This window comes from Rhamphochromis longiceps, linkage group LG15 (assembly GCF_057381845.1).
Source record: "Rhamphochromis longiceps isolate RC_006_pf linkage group LG15, R_longiceps_female_GT1.1, whole genome shotgun sequence".
NCBI classification, from domain to species: Eukaryota; Metazoa; Chordata; class Actinopteri; order Cichliformes; family Cichlidae; genus Rhamphochromis; species Rhamphochromis longiceps.
This window is the reverse complement of record NC_140571.1, coordinates 11,066,243-11,082,513: the sequence shown is the minus strand read 5'-3', so window position 1 is coordinate 11,082,513 and position 16,271 is coordinate 11,066,243. Positions and strand designations below refer to the sequence as shown.

The following is a 16,271-nucleotide window of genomic DNA, read 5'->3' as shown; positions in this document are numbered from 1 at the left end:
AGAAAACAGAAAAAAATGACTCTCTTTAAAATGCTATAAGCTATTTTTAAGACAGTCTAAAGAAACAGCTTAGAGATGCAATGCTCCAAGCTGGACTAGAGTGGGAAACCCTGTTACCCTTAGCTCTGAACTAAACCTAAACTAAGAAAAGTGCAGATAAAAGGTAGTTTATTGATTTGCACTTTGCTCTGCGGTAAACTATTCAGTGTACTTCATTAAAATATTCCAACTGAAACCCTGTGACCTATTGAGGTCAGCCTAATGAGGAGGAAGGATTTGCACCTTTAAGGGCTCTGAGCCAGATCCCAGCACACAAGGCGGTCCAGTGGAATGCACTTCCACTCATGCACATAACGTCTGCTGACAACAAACCTGACCTCCTGAGGAATCTGGTGCCTTTCTTCCCCCCTCCTTACATCTCAGAGAACTGCAACAATCGGGTAAACATGAAGCCCAAGTCTCTTCCATCCAGGCTGTTTCAGAGAGATTCACCTGCAACAGCATCAGGCCAGAGTCCCAGCAGAAGTGCAGCAAAGTATGAGCGGCATGTGGACTGCGTTGATCACCCAGAGCTGCTGGATCCATCTTTGTCCAACGACGGGCAGCAAACAGCTGACAGCAACAGGCAACACGAGAAGTGCCACAGAGAAACACTTTTCGCCTTCCTGCCAGAGAGGTACGAGCCACTGGTGGATGATGAGGCGAAAGCCAAGGCAAAAGAAGAGAAGAAGAAAAAGAAGAAGGAAAACTACAAAAAAGTCAAGAAGGTTTGTGTATTTTTATTTTTACACATTTTTTTTCTAACAGTGCAATTTTCCAAATCCAAGTTTAAAGTTGCAAATTCATTGTGTGTATCCAGCCTAATGACAGTTTTTCTCCAAATTTTTTTTCTTCTTCATAGAGTCAGTGTGGGTAAGTTGAAATGCTTTCAGTATGAAATCAATCAGCTGCAATCAAATTATTTTAATTTATTTGATCAAGGTTTAAACAACTCTTAATAAAACAGTTCTCAGCATTACTGTGTAAAGTATCTTGAGATTAAGATGCTCCAACGTAAATAATCACAACAAGCTTTTTATCATAGGTAAGATTAAAGGCTGATATGATGACGCACATATTTTAGAGGCCTTTCCTTTGGCAAATAGGACTAACTTCTGGGTTATCAGAGATTATTCTCTCTAGAGATCTTTTATAGCTTCATATGTGTCAGCCGTGTGGCGACACGTGCACCGAGGTGGACAACAGTTCAGGCTAACACAATAGAGCTCAGGACATGCTGTTCAAAGGAGTTTCCCACTTCCTGTATGAAGGCAGCCTGCACTCAAACTTCTCAGCGTTCGCATTCTCAGTTCAAGTGCATGTCTGTATTTAACCCTGTGCACATCTACAGTCAGTTTACTAAGCAGAGAGGTTTATAACCATACCACGTGAGTGATAGGAAAGCAACAATTTTACAACAACCTTATCTCATGACCTGAACATAACATGTGCACACGCACAAACAAACAAACTCAAAACATAAGAGTCCATGAATCAACTTCCAAAGAGCAAATTCCCAAATTCTTTATTAATGGGGAGTCATTTCTTCTTTTAAGTAACATTAAAATATAATGATGTGGTGAACTCAAGAGAAAACTTACACTGTTCAAACTTTTGTCTTTTCTTGTAGTTCTGGTTTGGGTAAGTTGAAAATAATCTCTGCCTCCATCTTTTTTTCACTTAAAAAAATATGTGATCAATGAGCCTTAAACTAATGATTCAGTCTGTCAGGGCTCTGTGCGCGGGCAGGTGGAAATGTGGATCCAAATGCAGGACTCCGAGACGAAATGTAACTAAAACCACAGCTTTTATTGCTGGCATGAAACAAAAACCAAACCATGAAACCAAGCAGGAACACACAGGCAGGGTCTGAGGGTACGACGCGACATCGAGCATGGGAAAACACAGGGCTTAAATACACAGGGTAGTAATGGGGGAATGGGCCACAGAAGGGAGACACAGCTGGGGGAGATCAGGGCTAACGAGACGGGGGAAACAAAGCTGCACACACACTAACATAAGACAGACTTTCACAATAAAACAGGAAACATGAATCACAACTCAGAGACATGGACTCAACACAGAGAGACAGAAAAGGACACATGGAACTGAACTATACATGAAACCACAATTCCTAAAACATGGATAACAGAAACATGAAACTCTAATAATAATAATAATCATCACAACCACAAGAGAACAAGAAAACAATCCATGATGCAAAATTACACCAAAACATAATAAACTCAAAATACTGGGTCCAACGGACCCAGAACCGTGACACAGACATTCTGCTGTTTATTGAACAAAGGGCTAATAAATCTTTTGCAAGCTGATGATTCAAATTTAAATGACCAAAATGGCCAAGATCGCTTCTATAAATTGTCCTGAAATTATTAAGTCTCTCATCCTCACAGCATGCGCCCCACTTTCTTCATTTGTTTTTTAATGTTTATCATTACTTTCTACAATTATTGAATTGTTTATCATAATCATTATCATAATTATTTCCCATAAAGATACTTCTGGCTACTTCCTTATTCACAAGGGGTCGCCACAGTGGGTAGATCCCCATGTTTGATTTGGAAGAGTTGTACACCGGATGTCCTTCCTCTATGGAAGCTTTTTTCACTACTGAAAAAATTGCCATCCATAAGTCAAATATTCGGGTTTATTATCTCAAAATTTCAATTTACTCAGAATTCTGTGTCAACAAGTTGAAATTTCAAGATGATAACTTGAATTTCTTCTTAGCTCTGCATGGCAAAAGGCCTAAAGAGATTTGTGTCTCTTCCCAGGAACAAACTGGGGACCTTTTGTTTGTTAGGCAAATGTATAAACCACTAGACCATGAGACAAAACAAACCCCAGCTGGAAATCTAGAGGCAGGAAACACAGCAAAGGCTTGTGGCTCCTTTTGGAAAGAACAAGTTGCTTTTTAACCAGTGCTCACGTGTGATTTATAAGGAAATGGAACGTGAGCTCTGTCTTTCTTGTAAACATTAATGTAGGCCAGGTAAATAAATCATAAATAAAAGGGTGCTCAGATTTTAGTGTGTTGTGGTTTTGTTACTGATTAATTTAAATTGCAGACTGTTGCATTCCCCAGTAAAACTTCTGACTTCCTGCATCCTCTGCAGCCAGTTATCTCTTTCCTGTCCAGAGAGTACAGAAGAGGATTGTGCTCACAGTGTGCCACTCTTCCTGCTGCGCCATTGTTCTAAAGCACGCACACTTAAATTATGTCCTAACTTCGATTTTCTGTTATTTTCACCTGCGTTTTGAAGAATCTCTGAGAACTGATGCAGCGTCTGAATACTGCGAAAGTAAAAATGATTATGACCTGTGTGGAAACAATCACATTTGTTACCGCTGCTTGTTTCTTTTCTTTCTTGCCTTCTCTGAATGAGTGGATTAGTCGATTTATAGATCATAAAAATGTGGTCAATGATAGGTGGATTTATTAAGTCATTTTTCCAATTTATCTTTCAGAATGTCGGCAAGGCGCTGCGTTCCACATGGAAGTGTTTGATGCTTGGTCTCTACAGCTTTGCTCTCGGATACTCCACTCCCATCACGGTGGCTGCTACTTTTGTCCCTGACTTTCACCCGAGCAGGAACAGGACCTGATTCGAGCTCTGTCGATCTCCTCCACTTTGTTTTCATACTATATATACCAGTAACTCGCAGACTCTTACCAAAGACTTTAAAAATGTGAATAATGATTGTGCAATTCAGATTACATTTTCAAATTCCCTGCTTTTGCAGATCTTACAAGATCTACTGCATGGTCATATTTGCAGAAATATGCAAGATCATAAAATCTTATTAAGTATTAGGTTAAATACTGAAAACACTTGTTTTTAAATCAAGTGTCTGCATGTGTTCAAAGGGATTATGTGGGCATGTGGAAACTATAGCAGGGCAGCAATAACAGGAATATTCACCGTAGCTGCAGGTGAGGTGAGTCAAGCCAGAGACCTCTTTAAGGGATTTGCAAGCAGGAAAGACTCAACAAGGAGGTGATTATCAGTAATACTGGAAGAGCAAGTAAACAGAAAGGAACCGGCCCAGTCCTTTTCTGGGTGGCACAACTTAGGTGCTTTTTGGTGTACAAATTCTGCTGTGAAACTAAACTTAACAAACACAAAATGAAATAAGACTGAAACCAAAAATGAAAACTAACAAAATAAATATTTTTTTTACTTTCAAAACTAGTAGTAATAGTTTTAATAGTTAAAATCTTTTTTGCAAATTTGAGAACACAAGTATGAGGAGGTTTTTCATTTTGGGTGTTTTGGTGGGTGGTGGGCGGCTACATGACTTTTACGGTCAAAAGCCTTTACAAAAACAGAAAGCTAACTAAATAAGATACAATTTTTAAAAAACAACAACAAATTAAATAAACTAATATAAATTAAAAAACAAAAATAGAACTTTGCTGTAAATACTGTAATGTGACGCCCAAGATTTGAAGAATTCTCTGCTTGGAACAAAATATTCTGACTTTTAAGATATTTTTAAAGATGTGTGTAGATTTGATCATTTGTAAATTATTAATTATTCATGATGTTTGTACTTTTGATTAAAATAAAGCATTACTAGGAATGCATCTGAAGAGAAATTGACGTTTTTATTATTATTACTACTATTATTAGAGTGAACTCATTTTAACAAACATAACACATTCACGTGTTGATTTAATAATTCATGAATAACAACTTTGGCAGTTTGGGAGTTCGCCTTGTAATCGGAAGTTTGCTGGTTCGAGCCCCGGCTTGGACAGTCTCGGTCGTTGTGTCCTTGGGCAAGACACTTCACCCGTTGCCTACTGGTGGTGGTCAGAGGGCCCGGTGGCGCCAGTGTCCGGCAGCCTCGCCTCTGTCAGTGCTCCCCAGGGTGGCTGTGGCTACTATGTAGCTTGCCATCACCAGTGTGTGAATGTGTGTGTGAATGGGTGGATGACTGGATGTGTAAAGCGCTTTGGGGTCCTTAGGGACTAGTAAAGCGCTATACAAATACAGGCCATTTACCATTTTACTAAAAAACAACTAGAATTAATTAATTATTAGAACATTTTCATAACAACTATATGTTCTATTTTTAAAAAGACAAATTCTTAGAGACTTTACAGAAGAATCCACCATCAGCCCAGATACCGTTTTCTTCTCCACAAGTCTCATGGACTCAGGCGCTGCATTTCCCACAGCTACTCCACTCCTCAGTGGCCTCTGGGTCACTTTTGTCTCAATAGACTGCGTTACATGCTTTGAAGGACATGTCATTCTTCTTTGTGCCTTTGCTTCTTCTGGTCTTTTCTTTCTTTTTAGATTTCAGTGCCTTGGTGGAAATGTAGTCTACATGATGGAGGCTTAGCTCTCTTCCTGACAGTCCTGTCATTTTGGCAGGGAACACAGATCACTGAATGTAACACAAGTTGAGGTATGAACAGGTTAAAGACCATCTCTTCCTCAGGAACACATTCAAAGTTGACTGTTATTTCTTCAGATCCTACCGCCTCGGCATCCAAGAATGTAAAGATTAGGGGCACCTCGGATACCACTGCAGGGTGATGAATGGGGCTGATGGATTCTAGGGTCGGCTGGGCAGTGGCTAGTGTTGTCTGAGTTTTGCCTGGTGGTGCTTGTGATGTCTGGGGGTTTGCTGAAAGGGGAAGGGGAAGTAAGTGGAAGGGGTCTCTCGGTTGTTTTACTGGGAGCAAGAGCACTTTCTTGGAGGATGTGTTTGTTTAAGGGGAACATTCCTGTCCCTCTGAACCCTGCCTGTGCATTTTCAACAGTGGCAGCCTTTCTGCATGCTGGGCAGAAAACTGAGAAAAACTCAGACTTTAATAGCTTTTGTGCTGCCTGTCAGATTAGTAGCAAGATGGGTCTGGCGTCATCCTGAGGTAATGACTGAACAAACAACTGACCCCATTCCAAGAAGAGATCAGCATTTATCCTGCTATTAACTAAGACCTGAACAGTAACATTCTCGGGGCAATGTTGGAGCCACTCACATCGTAGTCGTTTCCCTTTGAAGATAATCATGTTTTAACTGAAAACACCTTCCGCGTTGAAGGCTGTTAAGAAAGCAAGTGGTAGTTTCACCTTTCTCACCTGCACAGACCTCCACACATGGTTGCCCAACCACTCCAAGCACCTTGGTTGAGGAGAACTGGTCATGGCTAGTTCATCTTTTCCTGTGTGTGTGTGTGTGTGTGTGTGTGTGTGTGTGTGTGTGTGTGTGTGTGTGTGTGTGTGTGTGTGTGTGTGTGTGTGTGTGTGTGTGCGTGCGTGCATCTAAGTGTGCATTGCTCACAATGCATACTACATCAAGGCTAAAGCACCCACAAACTTTAGATCTGCACAATTAGAAAGGAGATGTTAAAATGTATCTAGTATATGATTTGACATGTATTGATATATTTACTGTTTTTTTGATAAAAGGAACCATCAAATTTCAATGCTGAAGGAGGCTCATTTAAGCTGAAAAGGGTGACTCAATGTACCACAATTCATTAAGGTAAATTGAGCTGCCCATAAAAAATGTATTTTTATTTAAAAAAAGATAGCTAAAGAAAGAAGATGCTTGCTATCTGGTGGAAACGATCACAAAATGAAGTATTAGCCCGTTTTTTTAATCAATGTATATTTTCTTTCCTTTTTTTAAATCAACCGTATCATTTTCAAGAAAGATTTGTCAACCAGAACACTCACCCCTCAGTTCTTTTCACCAAGCTGGATGTGAAGCATTTCCCCACCCACAACAGCAACTATAGAGCAATCAAATCAATTGTTTTGTTTTGTTAAAGTACAGTTCTGCCAGCAATTTGAAAATTCTTTACGGCCATTGCCTGTAAAAAATTAAAGAGCTAGGAGACTTAAACCTTAAACGGCTCATTTTACCTGATGCCCCAATTTACCTGATGACACCCTATTTGTGCTGAGTACGCAGAACGAAAAAGTGTAACAAAGACAATCAATCAATAAAATTAAAATGAATGAAAAACAATCTTAGACCGAAAAAATATGCGATTTTGAGTATTTTAATGTTTCACATGTCATTATGTACCCATGGATTCTTTTCCCAACCTTCCTTCCTTTGGTAATACAACATTTCAGGTTGTAGCTCGAAATGTCGAATTCGGTAACTAAAAATCATGACGTTTCAACTTATTTTTCCCAGTCTTATTTTTTTTTGCCTAGCAATCTTATTCTAATTCAGTTTTTATTATATTTTACTACGACGACTGTTTTCTACAGTCATTGGTAGAAACTAATCGTCCTGTGACGTCAAACGGCTGCGACTTAACGTGTCACTTCCGCAGTGTGCTGGTGTTTACACACAGGAGAATTAATATTTTTAGAAGATGACGGTCAATAAAGCAGACAATATTAGCAGTATCCCCATCGACGGATTCAGCAATTTAAGAATAACGTCGTTATGGACTTTCTTCATGTCGGTAAGCTCAATTTTGTTTCCCCGATTCCAGCGGAGACTAGCAAACTACGCTTCAGCTATTACAGCTAACAGGAGTCTCTTTCAGTTTAATTCAAGTTTGGCAGCTCCATTAACGGTTGTGTATGTGTGTCTCTGTCTTGGTATGCAGGTGCAGTGGTCCGAGCCCTGGCTTATCGGTCTGCTGGTGTTTCATGCTGTGTGCTTGTTCCTGACTTTGCTCACCTGCAAGTATTACAGAGCTCAGATCTGCCACTTCCTGCTCGTAGGTACGTGTCACAAAACAAACTACACTGTTCAAAAAGAAGAAGGAAACTTGATAATCACGTTAAAAGTCTATACTGATATACGCTCTGTAATTTATTAAAAACAACTTTAGACAAGCGTCCATTATGCCATTATTGGTCCATCTTTATCGTTTTTTTTTTACCCAGATCTATATATACCCAGCTGTCTTATTATTTTAAATCCCAAACAAGCTTACTGCCTATTGTTAGCTGTAGCATCAGTCTCTCAATTAACATTAACAATGGGAAAATAGAGAATATTTGTATGACATTCATTCCCGTTTAGGCTTTCTTAGGCAAGTAAAATGTGCCTTTGATTTTATTATAATTTGGCGTCAGTAACATATGAGCTGCTTGGCCGAGAAATGTATGGCGTAAGATCAGATAAGTGGATCTCATGTTGTGTAGAAAGATGTCTCAGAATGTTGCTGGTGTTTCCACTCCCTACTTGAAATAATCATGTTAATCATGCAATAATCGATGCAGACATTAAAGCTAGCTGTTACTGTCAAATTAAGCAAGTCTTTGGACCGCTTCTCACCTCCCAAATCTCTCCCATGGCTCCCTTTTTATGGCAACACCAAATGTGCTTGTATGATGTTACTGATTTGCAGTCAGTTTGCATTTCCAGCACCTGCAAGCAATGATAAAGGAGTTGATAAACTCAGTGTTGTATGATTCTGATGAATTGGAAAAATTGGAACCAGCTCTCAAGTTCTCCGTTTCTCAATTTTTATTCCTAGTAAGTGGGAACTAAAACAATCCACTATTTGAGAGCGGAATTCTAAATCACACCAAATATGAAAGTTAAAAATTGAAATCAAAGGTTGATGCAACTTCCTTCATAATGTGCCTGAGTGGTGCTTCTGTGCATCCCTGACCATGCCTGGGCATGCTCCTGATGAGATTGGGGACTGTGCCTTTGGCTCCTGGACAATCTGTAGCATTATCTTACAGTAAATACAACAATTTGTAACATCCAGAGGTTCTCAGTTGTATTGTCTGGGAAACATGAAGGCCATTGAAAGGCATCGTCAAACAGGACAGCAATGACCCCATCCTATATGTGGTACGGCTCATATCATCGGCTGATATTTACATTGATTTTTATACATGTGTTTTCTGTTAATTGTTACTATTGACCTGCCATTAACTCATAAACCTAACTACCTGAATTACTGCTCAATTATTGATGTCATCAAGCACGATTTAAAACCACACATTTACACGGTCGCTAAAAGAGGGAAGGGTATGACTTTCAACATTTTGCTACAGGTCAGACACTTTAACCCGCACATTATTATCAATAATGGGAGCTTTTAATTCTAAGCATTGAAAATAAGATGTAAATGACTTAAAAGGCCTGGTTCTTTGTATCTACCATACAAATGTGTGGATAAAATAGAATAAAGTAGGATGAAAGTAACAGATAAACAGTGAAATTACAATAAGTTCCTGTTTTTTTAAACTATCTCAATTCAATTCAAATCTACGGAGCCCCTCTGATGACATGGCCCAAAAAAAAAAAAAAAATTGTGGCCACAAAATACTACTTCGTGCCCTCGAAATACTTATTTGTGGCCACGAAATACTATTTCAAGGGCACGAAATAGGTATAACGTGCGCACGAAATGCTAATTTGTGGGCACGAATTGGGTATAACGTGGCAACGAATTACGCATTTGTGGCAACAAAATAGATAACATGTGCACATCATATTGATACAATTCCTGGACAGCTGCGTAGAGACATAAGCATAGGAGTAGGCTAAACCTATACACCATGGACAGAGACAGTATGATTGAGTTTTATTTTAGGCTGCGAATGAGCTACAAATGCAAAGCCTGGCAATGCAACGAACCATTATTACGGAGAGACATTTAAACAGGATATTGAGAGCCCAGTTGATTTACGGACGTAAGTACGACCTGGACGCCGGGATAGATTTTATTGTCAACCAACTGCAAGGGCCTGGGAAGGATCACGGTTATCGGTCAAGTGTTTCGTGCCCACAAATTAGCATTTCGTGCGCACGTTATACCTATTTCATGCCCTCGAAACAGTATTTTGTGGTCACAATTTATTTATTTTTTGCACCATGTCATCAGAGGGACTCCGTACAAATCTGCTGATCTGCTTTATAATCACATCACAGTCAGCACAATGAGCTAACAGAACTCTTTCTGTTATTTTACACATTTATTTATTACAGTTTAAGCCCAAAACAGCATTTCTTTCTCAAGTAGAAAAAGTGAAATGCCTTACTAAAATTGCACTTCTCTTTTATATTAAATTATCTCCAAATGTCTTTACACTGACAGAAAGAGGAGTTTCACTGGTCTGCCCCACTTACAACCAAAATGGGGTGTATTTGGCCCACAATTCGAAATGAATTTGACATCCCTGATGTATGTGGCATGATGATGATGATAGTATTAGAAACTGTTAACTGCTCTTTATATAGACTGACCTGGATTCATTACAAAATGCACTCATTAGCAGTAGTGCTAACATGTTAAGTAAAGCTTTAAGCACACAAAAAACCTACCAGTGTGTTGCTGAAACACTCTGAGAAGCGTAATTTTTTTCCATGTCAACCTAAAACACGTGAAAGCACCAAAGTCAGAAGAAGACCTCACAGTAGGGAAAATGGGACCATTTGATGCAGAGTAAGAATCCCTGCTGCGCACAAAACCAGCCAAGCAATGATGCAATCAGGAACCAGACTTTCCAACATTTCCAGTGTTTGTTATCTTAACTATCACCGTCTACAAATGCCTCTCAAAACTATGTCTGAAAAATGACATTTTTTGAACACTTTCTCATGGATAAACTGCAGAAACAAACCCCAACCCCTCATTTTTGACCTTGAAATCTCAGAAAACATATTTACTGGCTCATAGTGATGATGTAAAATAGTTACAGTTAAAAAGCGTAATGCTTCTTAACTTTAAGCCTAATTAATACTGATAAATCTCAAAGCTACCAGTTAACTTCATCATTATTAGTAAATCTGCTATACCTTTTACACGTTTTTTTCAGCTGTTTTTAAATGTAAATGACTTGATGTTTACATGTAGTACATGTAGTACCCGGCTTGGACAGTCTCGGTCGTTGTGTCCTTGGGCAAGACACTTCACCCGTTGCCTACTGGTGGTGGTCAGAGGGCCCGGTGGCGCCAGTGTCCGGCAGCCTCGCCTCTGTCAGTGCTCCCCAGGGTGGCTGTGGCTACTATGTAGCTTGCCATCACCAGTGTGTGAATGTGTGTGTGAATGGGTGGATGACTGGATATGTAAAGCGCTTTGGGGTCCTTAGGGACTAGTAAAAGTGCTATATAAATACAGGCCATTTACCATTTATTTACCATTTACATGTGTAACCTGTGACTGATATCCCCTCTCTTTACAGTTGGCCTGGTTTATAGTGCTGAATATCTAAATGAGCTGGCTGCCAGAAACTGGAGGTAACACCATTGATCACCCATATTTTCTTTTACTACTGTTGCGCTAAATATTACAGGCGATATGTCAAAGCCAAGAAAATGTTCTTAAGCTTCACTGTTTCTTGCAGGTCCTTTTCAAACTTCCAGTACTTTGATTCCAAGGGCATGTTCATATCTTTGGTTTTCTCGATTCCTCTTCTTCTTAATGCTGTCATCATCGTGGTATGTTTGGCACTTGTTCTCGGCATATATGATTTTTTTTTTTTAAAGAAAAAAAAAAAAATCAAACTCTCCCTCTACAATATACTTTGACAGATGGTGTGGGTGTACAGGACCTTTTCCACTATGACTGAGCTGAAGACCCTTCAGCTGAAGAGAAAGGCCCGCAGAGAGAAGAGAGAGAAGAATGACTGATCCGTCTCTGCATGTCCATAAATGGGCTTCATTTGGAGGAATTTGGACACTCGGATTTGCTAATCCCGAATTTTGGAAATGGAAAGTCAGTTCCATCGTATGACTTAAAAAGGATTTTTTCATTGATGTCGGTTAATTTGAGGAATGGGTGTCTTTTTTGTTTTTTGGCTGTGACTGTTAAAAACCTGTGTACACTATGACATTTCTGAAGACCAAGGACACTTAGTGTTTTGTATTTAACGTGTGAAAGCATGTTAAAATGCACCCCCTCCCCTCAAAAAGACTATCGTTTTAATTGTCCAGGTGTCTGTTACCCTAAATGTTCATTTTGCTCATTTTTTGATTATCAATATATCAGTCATTTGCATCACTAGTTGCATGAAACTTGGCCAGGGTGTGTTTTTTAGGATTATTTTTAAAATTTAATGATCCCCTCTATAGTGTGGTGTGTAGCAGTGGTTCTCAAACTTTTCACAATGAGTACCACCTCATAAAATAAATGGCTCTTGAAGTACCACCCTTATGACCAACATTAAAGTACAGTAGTATAGGCCACATACAGTTTACACAGACAATTTTATTTCTTATATAAATGCTATTTATTTTAACTGTCATAAACAGGATGTGACAAGTGATAATAATAATAACAACTGTACTACATTAAAACATTCACAGCAGGTGGGATATCAAATCTTTAACTAATGACCTGATTGAAACCTGCTTCCGGGTCCAAACTACTCTGCATTTATTAAAGCTGTTGTGTTTTTAACATGTTGTAACACTTTGTATCTTGTTCTATTTAATCTGAACAAGCCCCTAAATAATTCAATGATCACTGTCGGCCTCTCATGGTTTTTATCATCACTATTCATTTTAAAGCTCAGTTTTTAAAACCTTACGATGTAACTACAACCCAGCCCATGCAGCAGTATATTAATGACTAACCTTATATTGCAGTTCTTCTCCTGACTGAAGTTCTGTCTGTTTAGCATGCGATTACATGGAAAATACACCGCTCTCAAGGCGCTGCTGCTGCGGTGCTACTCCCTTTACGGCCTGGGTGATGGTACCGCTCTCGAGCTCATGGAGAGCACACTCCTTGTTAGGAACAGATGAGAGCGGATTTCTCACGTCTTTCTCCGACAGCAGCAGGGAGCTGGTCTCACCAACTCCCTGCTGCTGGCCGCAAAGGGTTACCACTCACCCGCAGAAAAAGCAGATTGAATTCTCCTGACTACCAGGAGCTTCAGCATTCAGACAATAGTTCCCGACTCACCAGCAGCATCTCCCACGCCCCCACTGATTCTCCCAGGGGCCTCATCGATGGAGGCTAGGATCAGGGCACCGTGGAAAAGGGCTGTGTTTTTATCATCAGTGTGACTCGTGTCGCCTTTGCATACCTCCACAATGGTATATCATTTAATCTTAAGAAAGAAATTGGAGTATTAATGCCTTTCCCACCAGAAGAGCCCAAGCACCACAAGTGGTACGTGTACCACAGTTTGAGAAAGACTGGTGTATAGAAAAGGATATTGGCATATATGCCAACACTGTTTGCTCTCGTACCTTTTTTGTGCCCATTGAGTTCTATTATAATCATATATTTCAAATATACTGTGATCCTGACATGTTATAATGCTTTTCCCTTGAATACCTAATGGCATGAAAAATAGGTTTAGGATGAAATGAGCACTCTCATCACCGGATGTAGGCAAAACTCCAATGTGCAATAATTAATTAATTAATTACATGTGTCGTAAATATTTATGTAATTAATTATTTCCGATTTTAACTAATCATTGCCACATTTAATTAATTATTTAATGATGTATTTAATTAATTCATTATGGCAGTCCTGGCGTTTCATAGGAGTCAACTGTGCCAAAATGAATTAATTATATAATTATTTAAATGTGGCAATAATTAATTAAAATGTGGAATAAATAAATAAATAATGTGTCAATAATTAATTAAATATGTCAATGATTAATTAATTACATGTGTCGTAAATATTTATGTAATTGATTATTTCCGATTTTAATTAATTATTGCCACATTTAATTAATTATTTAATGGTGTATTTAATTAATTCATTATGGCAGTCCACAGGTCTAACCCTTTCACTCCTTTGATTTTTTTCCTCATACTTTTTTTTTTGCCTTTTTGTCAAGTCTGTCTTTGTCTTTGCCGTGTTCTCCTTCGTTTTGTACATAACTGTTTTGGGGGCAAATAAAATGCAAGTAGGGATTAAAACTTCAACTTTTGTTGCTACTCGTACCCACAATGCAATGCGCGAAAGTCACGTGGTCTGTCGATCTCCATTGTTCTTGTAAATGCAGTTGGAGAGAGAAAAAAGGACACCGATAGCGATTTTCCTTACTGAGGATTTTGCAACACTGGTCATTTCTGCACGATGAAGCCCACATCGAATTCAGACGAGGATGTTGCTGCAGTCTTGCAGTCTTCCGAAAGCGAAAAAGATAGCACTAGCAATGAAGAAGGGGAGGAATTTCTGCCAGGTAATGAGGAGCCTTGCAGCTCGTCTGAGGAGGAGAAGGAAGATCGAAAAAGTCAGTGGAGATCGAAAAATGGGGAAATCCTGTGGTGTCCCACACACGAGGAGACCCTGCCATATTTTCCTTCTTCCATTTTAACCCCAGGACCAACCCATTACGCAATTGCTAGGATCAGCAGCCCCGTGAGTGCTTTTGATCTTTTATTTGCGGAGGACCTTATGCAGCTAATCCAGCATTTTACCAACCTGCAGGGGAAGAGGTCGATAAAAGATTGGAAGGACGTAGAAGAGGAGGAGCTGCGGGCTTACATGGGCCTGCTGATCCTGGCTGGTCTGTACAGGTCTCAACATGAATCTACAATAAGCCTGTGGGATGGGGTGACAGGACGTGTTTTTTTTTCTGCTACAATGGCACAAAAAAGATTCCAGCAAATTAATCAGGCCCTAAGATTTGACGATCGTCTTTCCCGTTCAGGTGGCAGGGAGAATAAATTGGGTCCTATAAAGGATTTATGGAGCAAGTGGAGTAGCCGCCTGCCCAAATTTTTTAATCCAGGGAGGGACATATGTGTGGATGAGCAGCTGGTCCCTTTTAGGGGCCGCTGTTCATTCAAACAATATATGCGCCTCAAACCTGCAAAATATGGGCTAAAGATCTGGGCCCTATGCGATGTGAAGACCGCCTATGCCTGGAGGCTGCAGTTGTACACTGGGAGGTCTGAATCAGCAAAGAGGCAGGTTAGTCAAGGAATGCAGGTGGTGCTTGATTTGACAGACGGACTGAAGGGCCACACAGTAACAATGGACAATTTTTTTACATCATTTCCTCTTGCAGAGGAATTGAGGAAAAGGAAGATGGCCCTGGTGGGCACTCTGAGGATTAACAAACCTGAGCTGCCCCCACAGCTGCTGAACATTCAACACAGAGAGTTAATGTCCTCTGTCTTTGCTTTTAGTCACAACGCTGCTTTGGTATCCTACGTGCCAAAGAAATCAAGAAATGTTCTCCTGTTGAGCACAAAGCACCGTGAGCCACAAGTCGAAAGCTCTGGCAAGAAAAAGCCCCAGATCATCCTGGACTATAACAAGTGCAAAGGGGCTGTGGATCATCTAGATCAGGTAAGCACAATTATACATCAATTATTTGCCAAATTATTTACTGTTACTCGTTGTTATAACTCTGAGAGTCCCATCAGTTATCTGATAACATAAATGTGATGATGATAGTTTGGATAGTTACAGTGGAGGTTGTATAAATCTATTCATGTCATCTGATCATTTCTCTTTATTTTGCAGGTTTGTGGCAACTACTCTTGCCGTCGGAGGACACGTAGGTGGCCCATGTGTCTGCTGTATCACATGCTTGATGTAAGCTGCTACAACGCTTTTGTCCTCTTCACTGCTGTGGACACAGAGTGGAACAGAGGAAAGGGACATATCCGGCGTCTGTACATAGACCAGGTTGGCAGAGCCCTTATCACCCCGACCATGATGAAAAGAAACTACCTGCCTAGAACACCGTTCGCACTCAGCCTGGTCTTACAAGCCCAAGGCAAAGAGCAGCAGAAGCAGGTGAAAGACGAAGAGCAGCAGGAAGAGGAGGAAGAGCAGCAGGAGGAGGAGTGGGAGTCTCCTTCCAAAAAGCGGATGCAGTGCGCATCGTGCAAACAGCGCAAAAGGATCATAAACAACTGCAGCAGATGTGGTGCCCCTGTCTGCAAAATCCATTTGAAAACACTTTGTGCTTTATGTTATAAAAAGTAAATTACATCTTTGTTCAGTTTGTTGTTGAGTTTGTTCAGCTCAGTTCAGTTTGTTTTTGCAAAAAAGTGTCATTGATCCAAAAATAATAATGCATCTAAATCAATGTTGTTATCAATTACTGACCTATTACTGTAATAACCTCATCCCAAATATTTTGTTTTGCAACCAATTTTTGGAAAATATTGCAGATTATGTTTTTTTCCAATAAAAAAACAGGGGCCTATATGACAATAATGGTATAGAAATATACAAATATTAATAAAAAAGAATAAAAAACATTATACCTATGGTTAGGTCTAAGGTTGCTGAAAAGATTTGATGTTAATAAAGTGGGGGGGAAAATTTATAT

The 16,271-nt window shown here is 39.7% G+C and overlaps 2 protein-coding genes across 2 annotated transcripts; both read left to right on the top strand.

Moving 5' to 3' along the window:
- The first annotated feature begins 337 nt into the window (after positions 1-337).
- LOC146652159 (required for drug-induced death protein 1-like) lies at positions 338-4,638 on the top strand. Its single transcript, XM_085382036.1, has 2 exons — positions 338-767; positions 3,532-4,638. The coding sequence occupies exons 1-2, from the start codon at positions 345-347 to the stop codon at positions 3,667-3,669; spliced, it is 561 nt and encodes a 186-aa protein (XP_085238162.1). The 5' UTR covers positions 338-344; the 3' UTR covers positions 3,670-4,638.
- A 2,704-nt stretch (positions 4,639-7,342) lies between these two features.
- On the top strand, positions 7,343-13,805 carry tmem18 (transmembrane protein 18). Its single transcript, XM_085382149.1, has 5 exons — positions 7,343-7,504; positions 7,652-7,769; positions 11,196-11,250; positions 11,358-11,451; positions 11,545-13,805. Exons 1-5 carry the CDS (start codon positions 7,412-7,414, stop codon positions 11,641-11,643), a joined length of 459 nt encoding a protein of 152 aa, XP_085238275.1. The 5' UTR covers positions 7,343-7,411; the 3' UTR covers positions 11,644-13,805.
- Positions 13,806-16,271: the final 2,466 nt, after the last annotated feature.

Excerpts from the sequence above, each read along its gene's own strand:
- tmem18 (XM_085382149.1), top strand. The coding sequence starts at position 7,412 with ATGACGGTCAATAAAGCAGACAATATTAGCAGTATCCCCATCGACGGA. Across the intron at positions 7,505-7,651 it reads TATGGACTTTCTTCATGTCG|GTGCAGTGGTCCGAGCCCTG; the intron begins GTAAGCTCAATT and ends CTTGGTATGCAG. Across the intron at positions 11,251-11,357 it reads CTGGCTGCCAGAAACTGGAG|GTCCTTTTCAAACTTCCAGT; the intron begins GTAACACCATTG and ends TGTTTCTTGCAG.
- LOC146652159 (XM_085382036.1), top strand. The coding sequence starts at position 345 with ATGCACATAACGTCTGCTGACAACAAACCTGACCTCCTGAGGAATCTG. Across the intron at positions 768-3,531 it reads ACTACAAAAAAGTCAAGAAG|AATGTCGGCAAGGCGCTGCG; the intron begins GTTTGTGTATTT and ends TTTATCTTTCAG.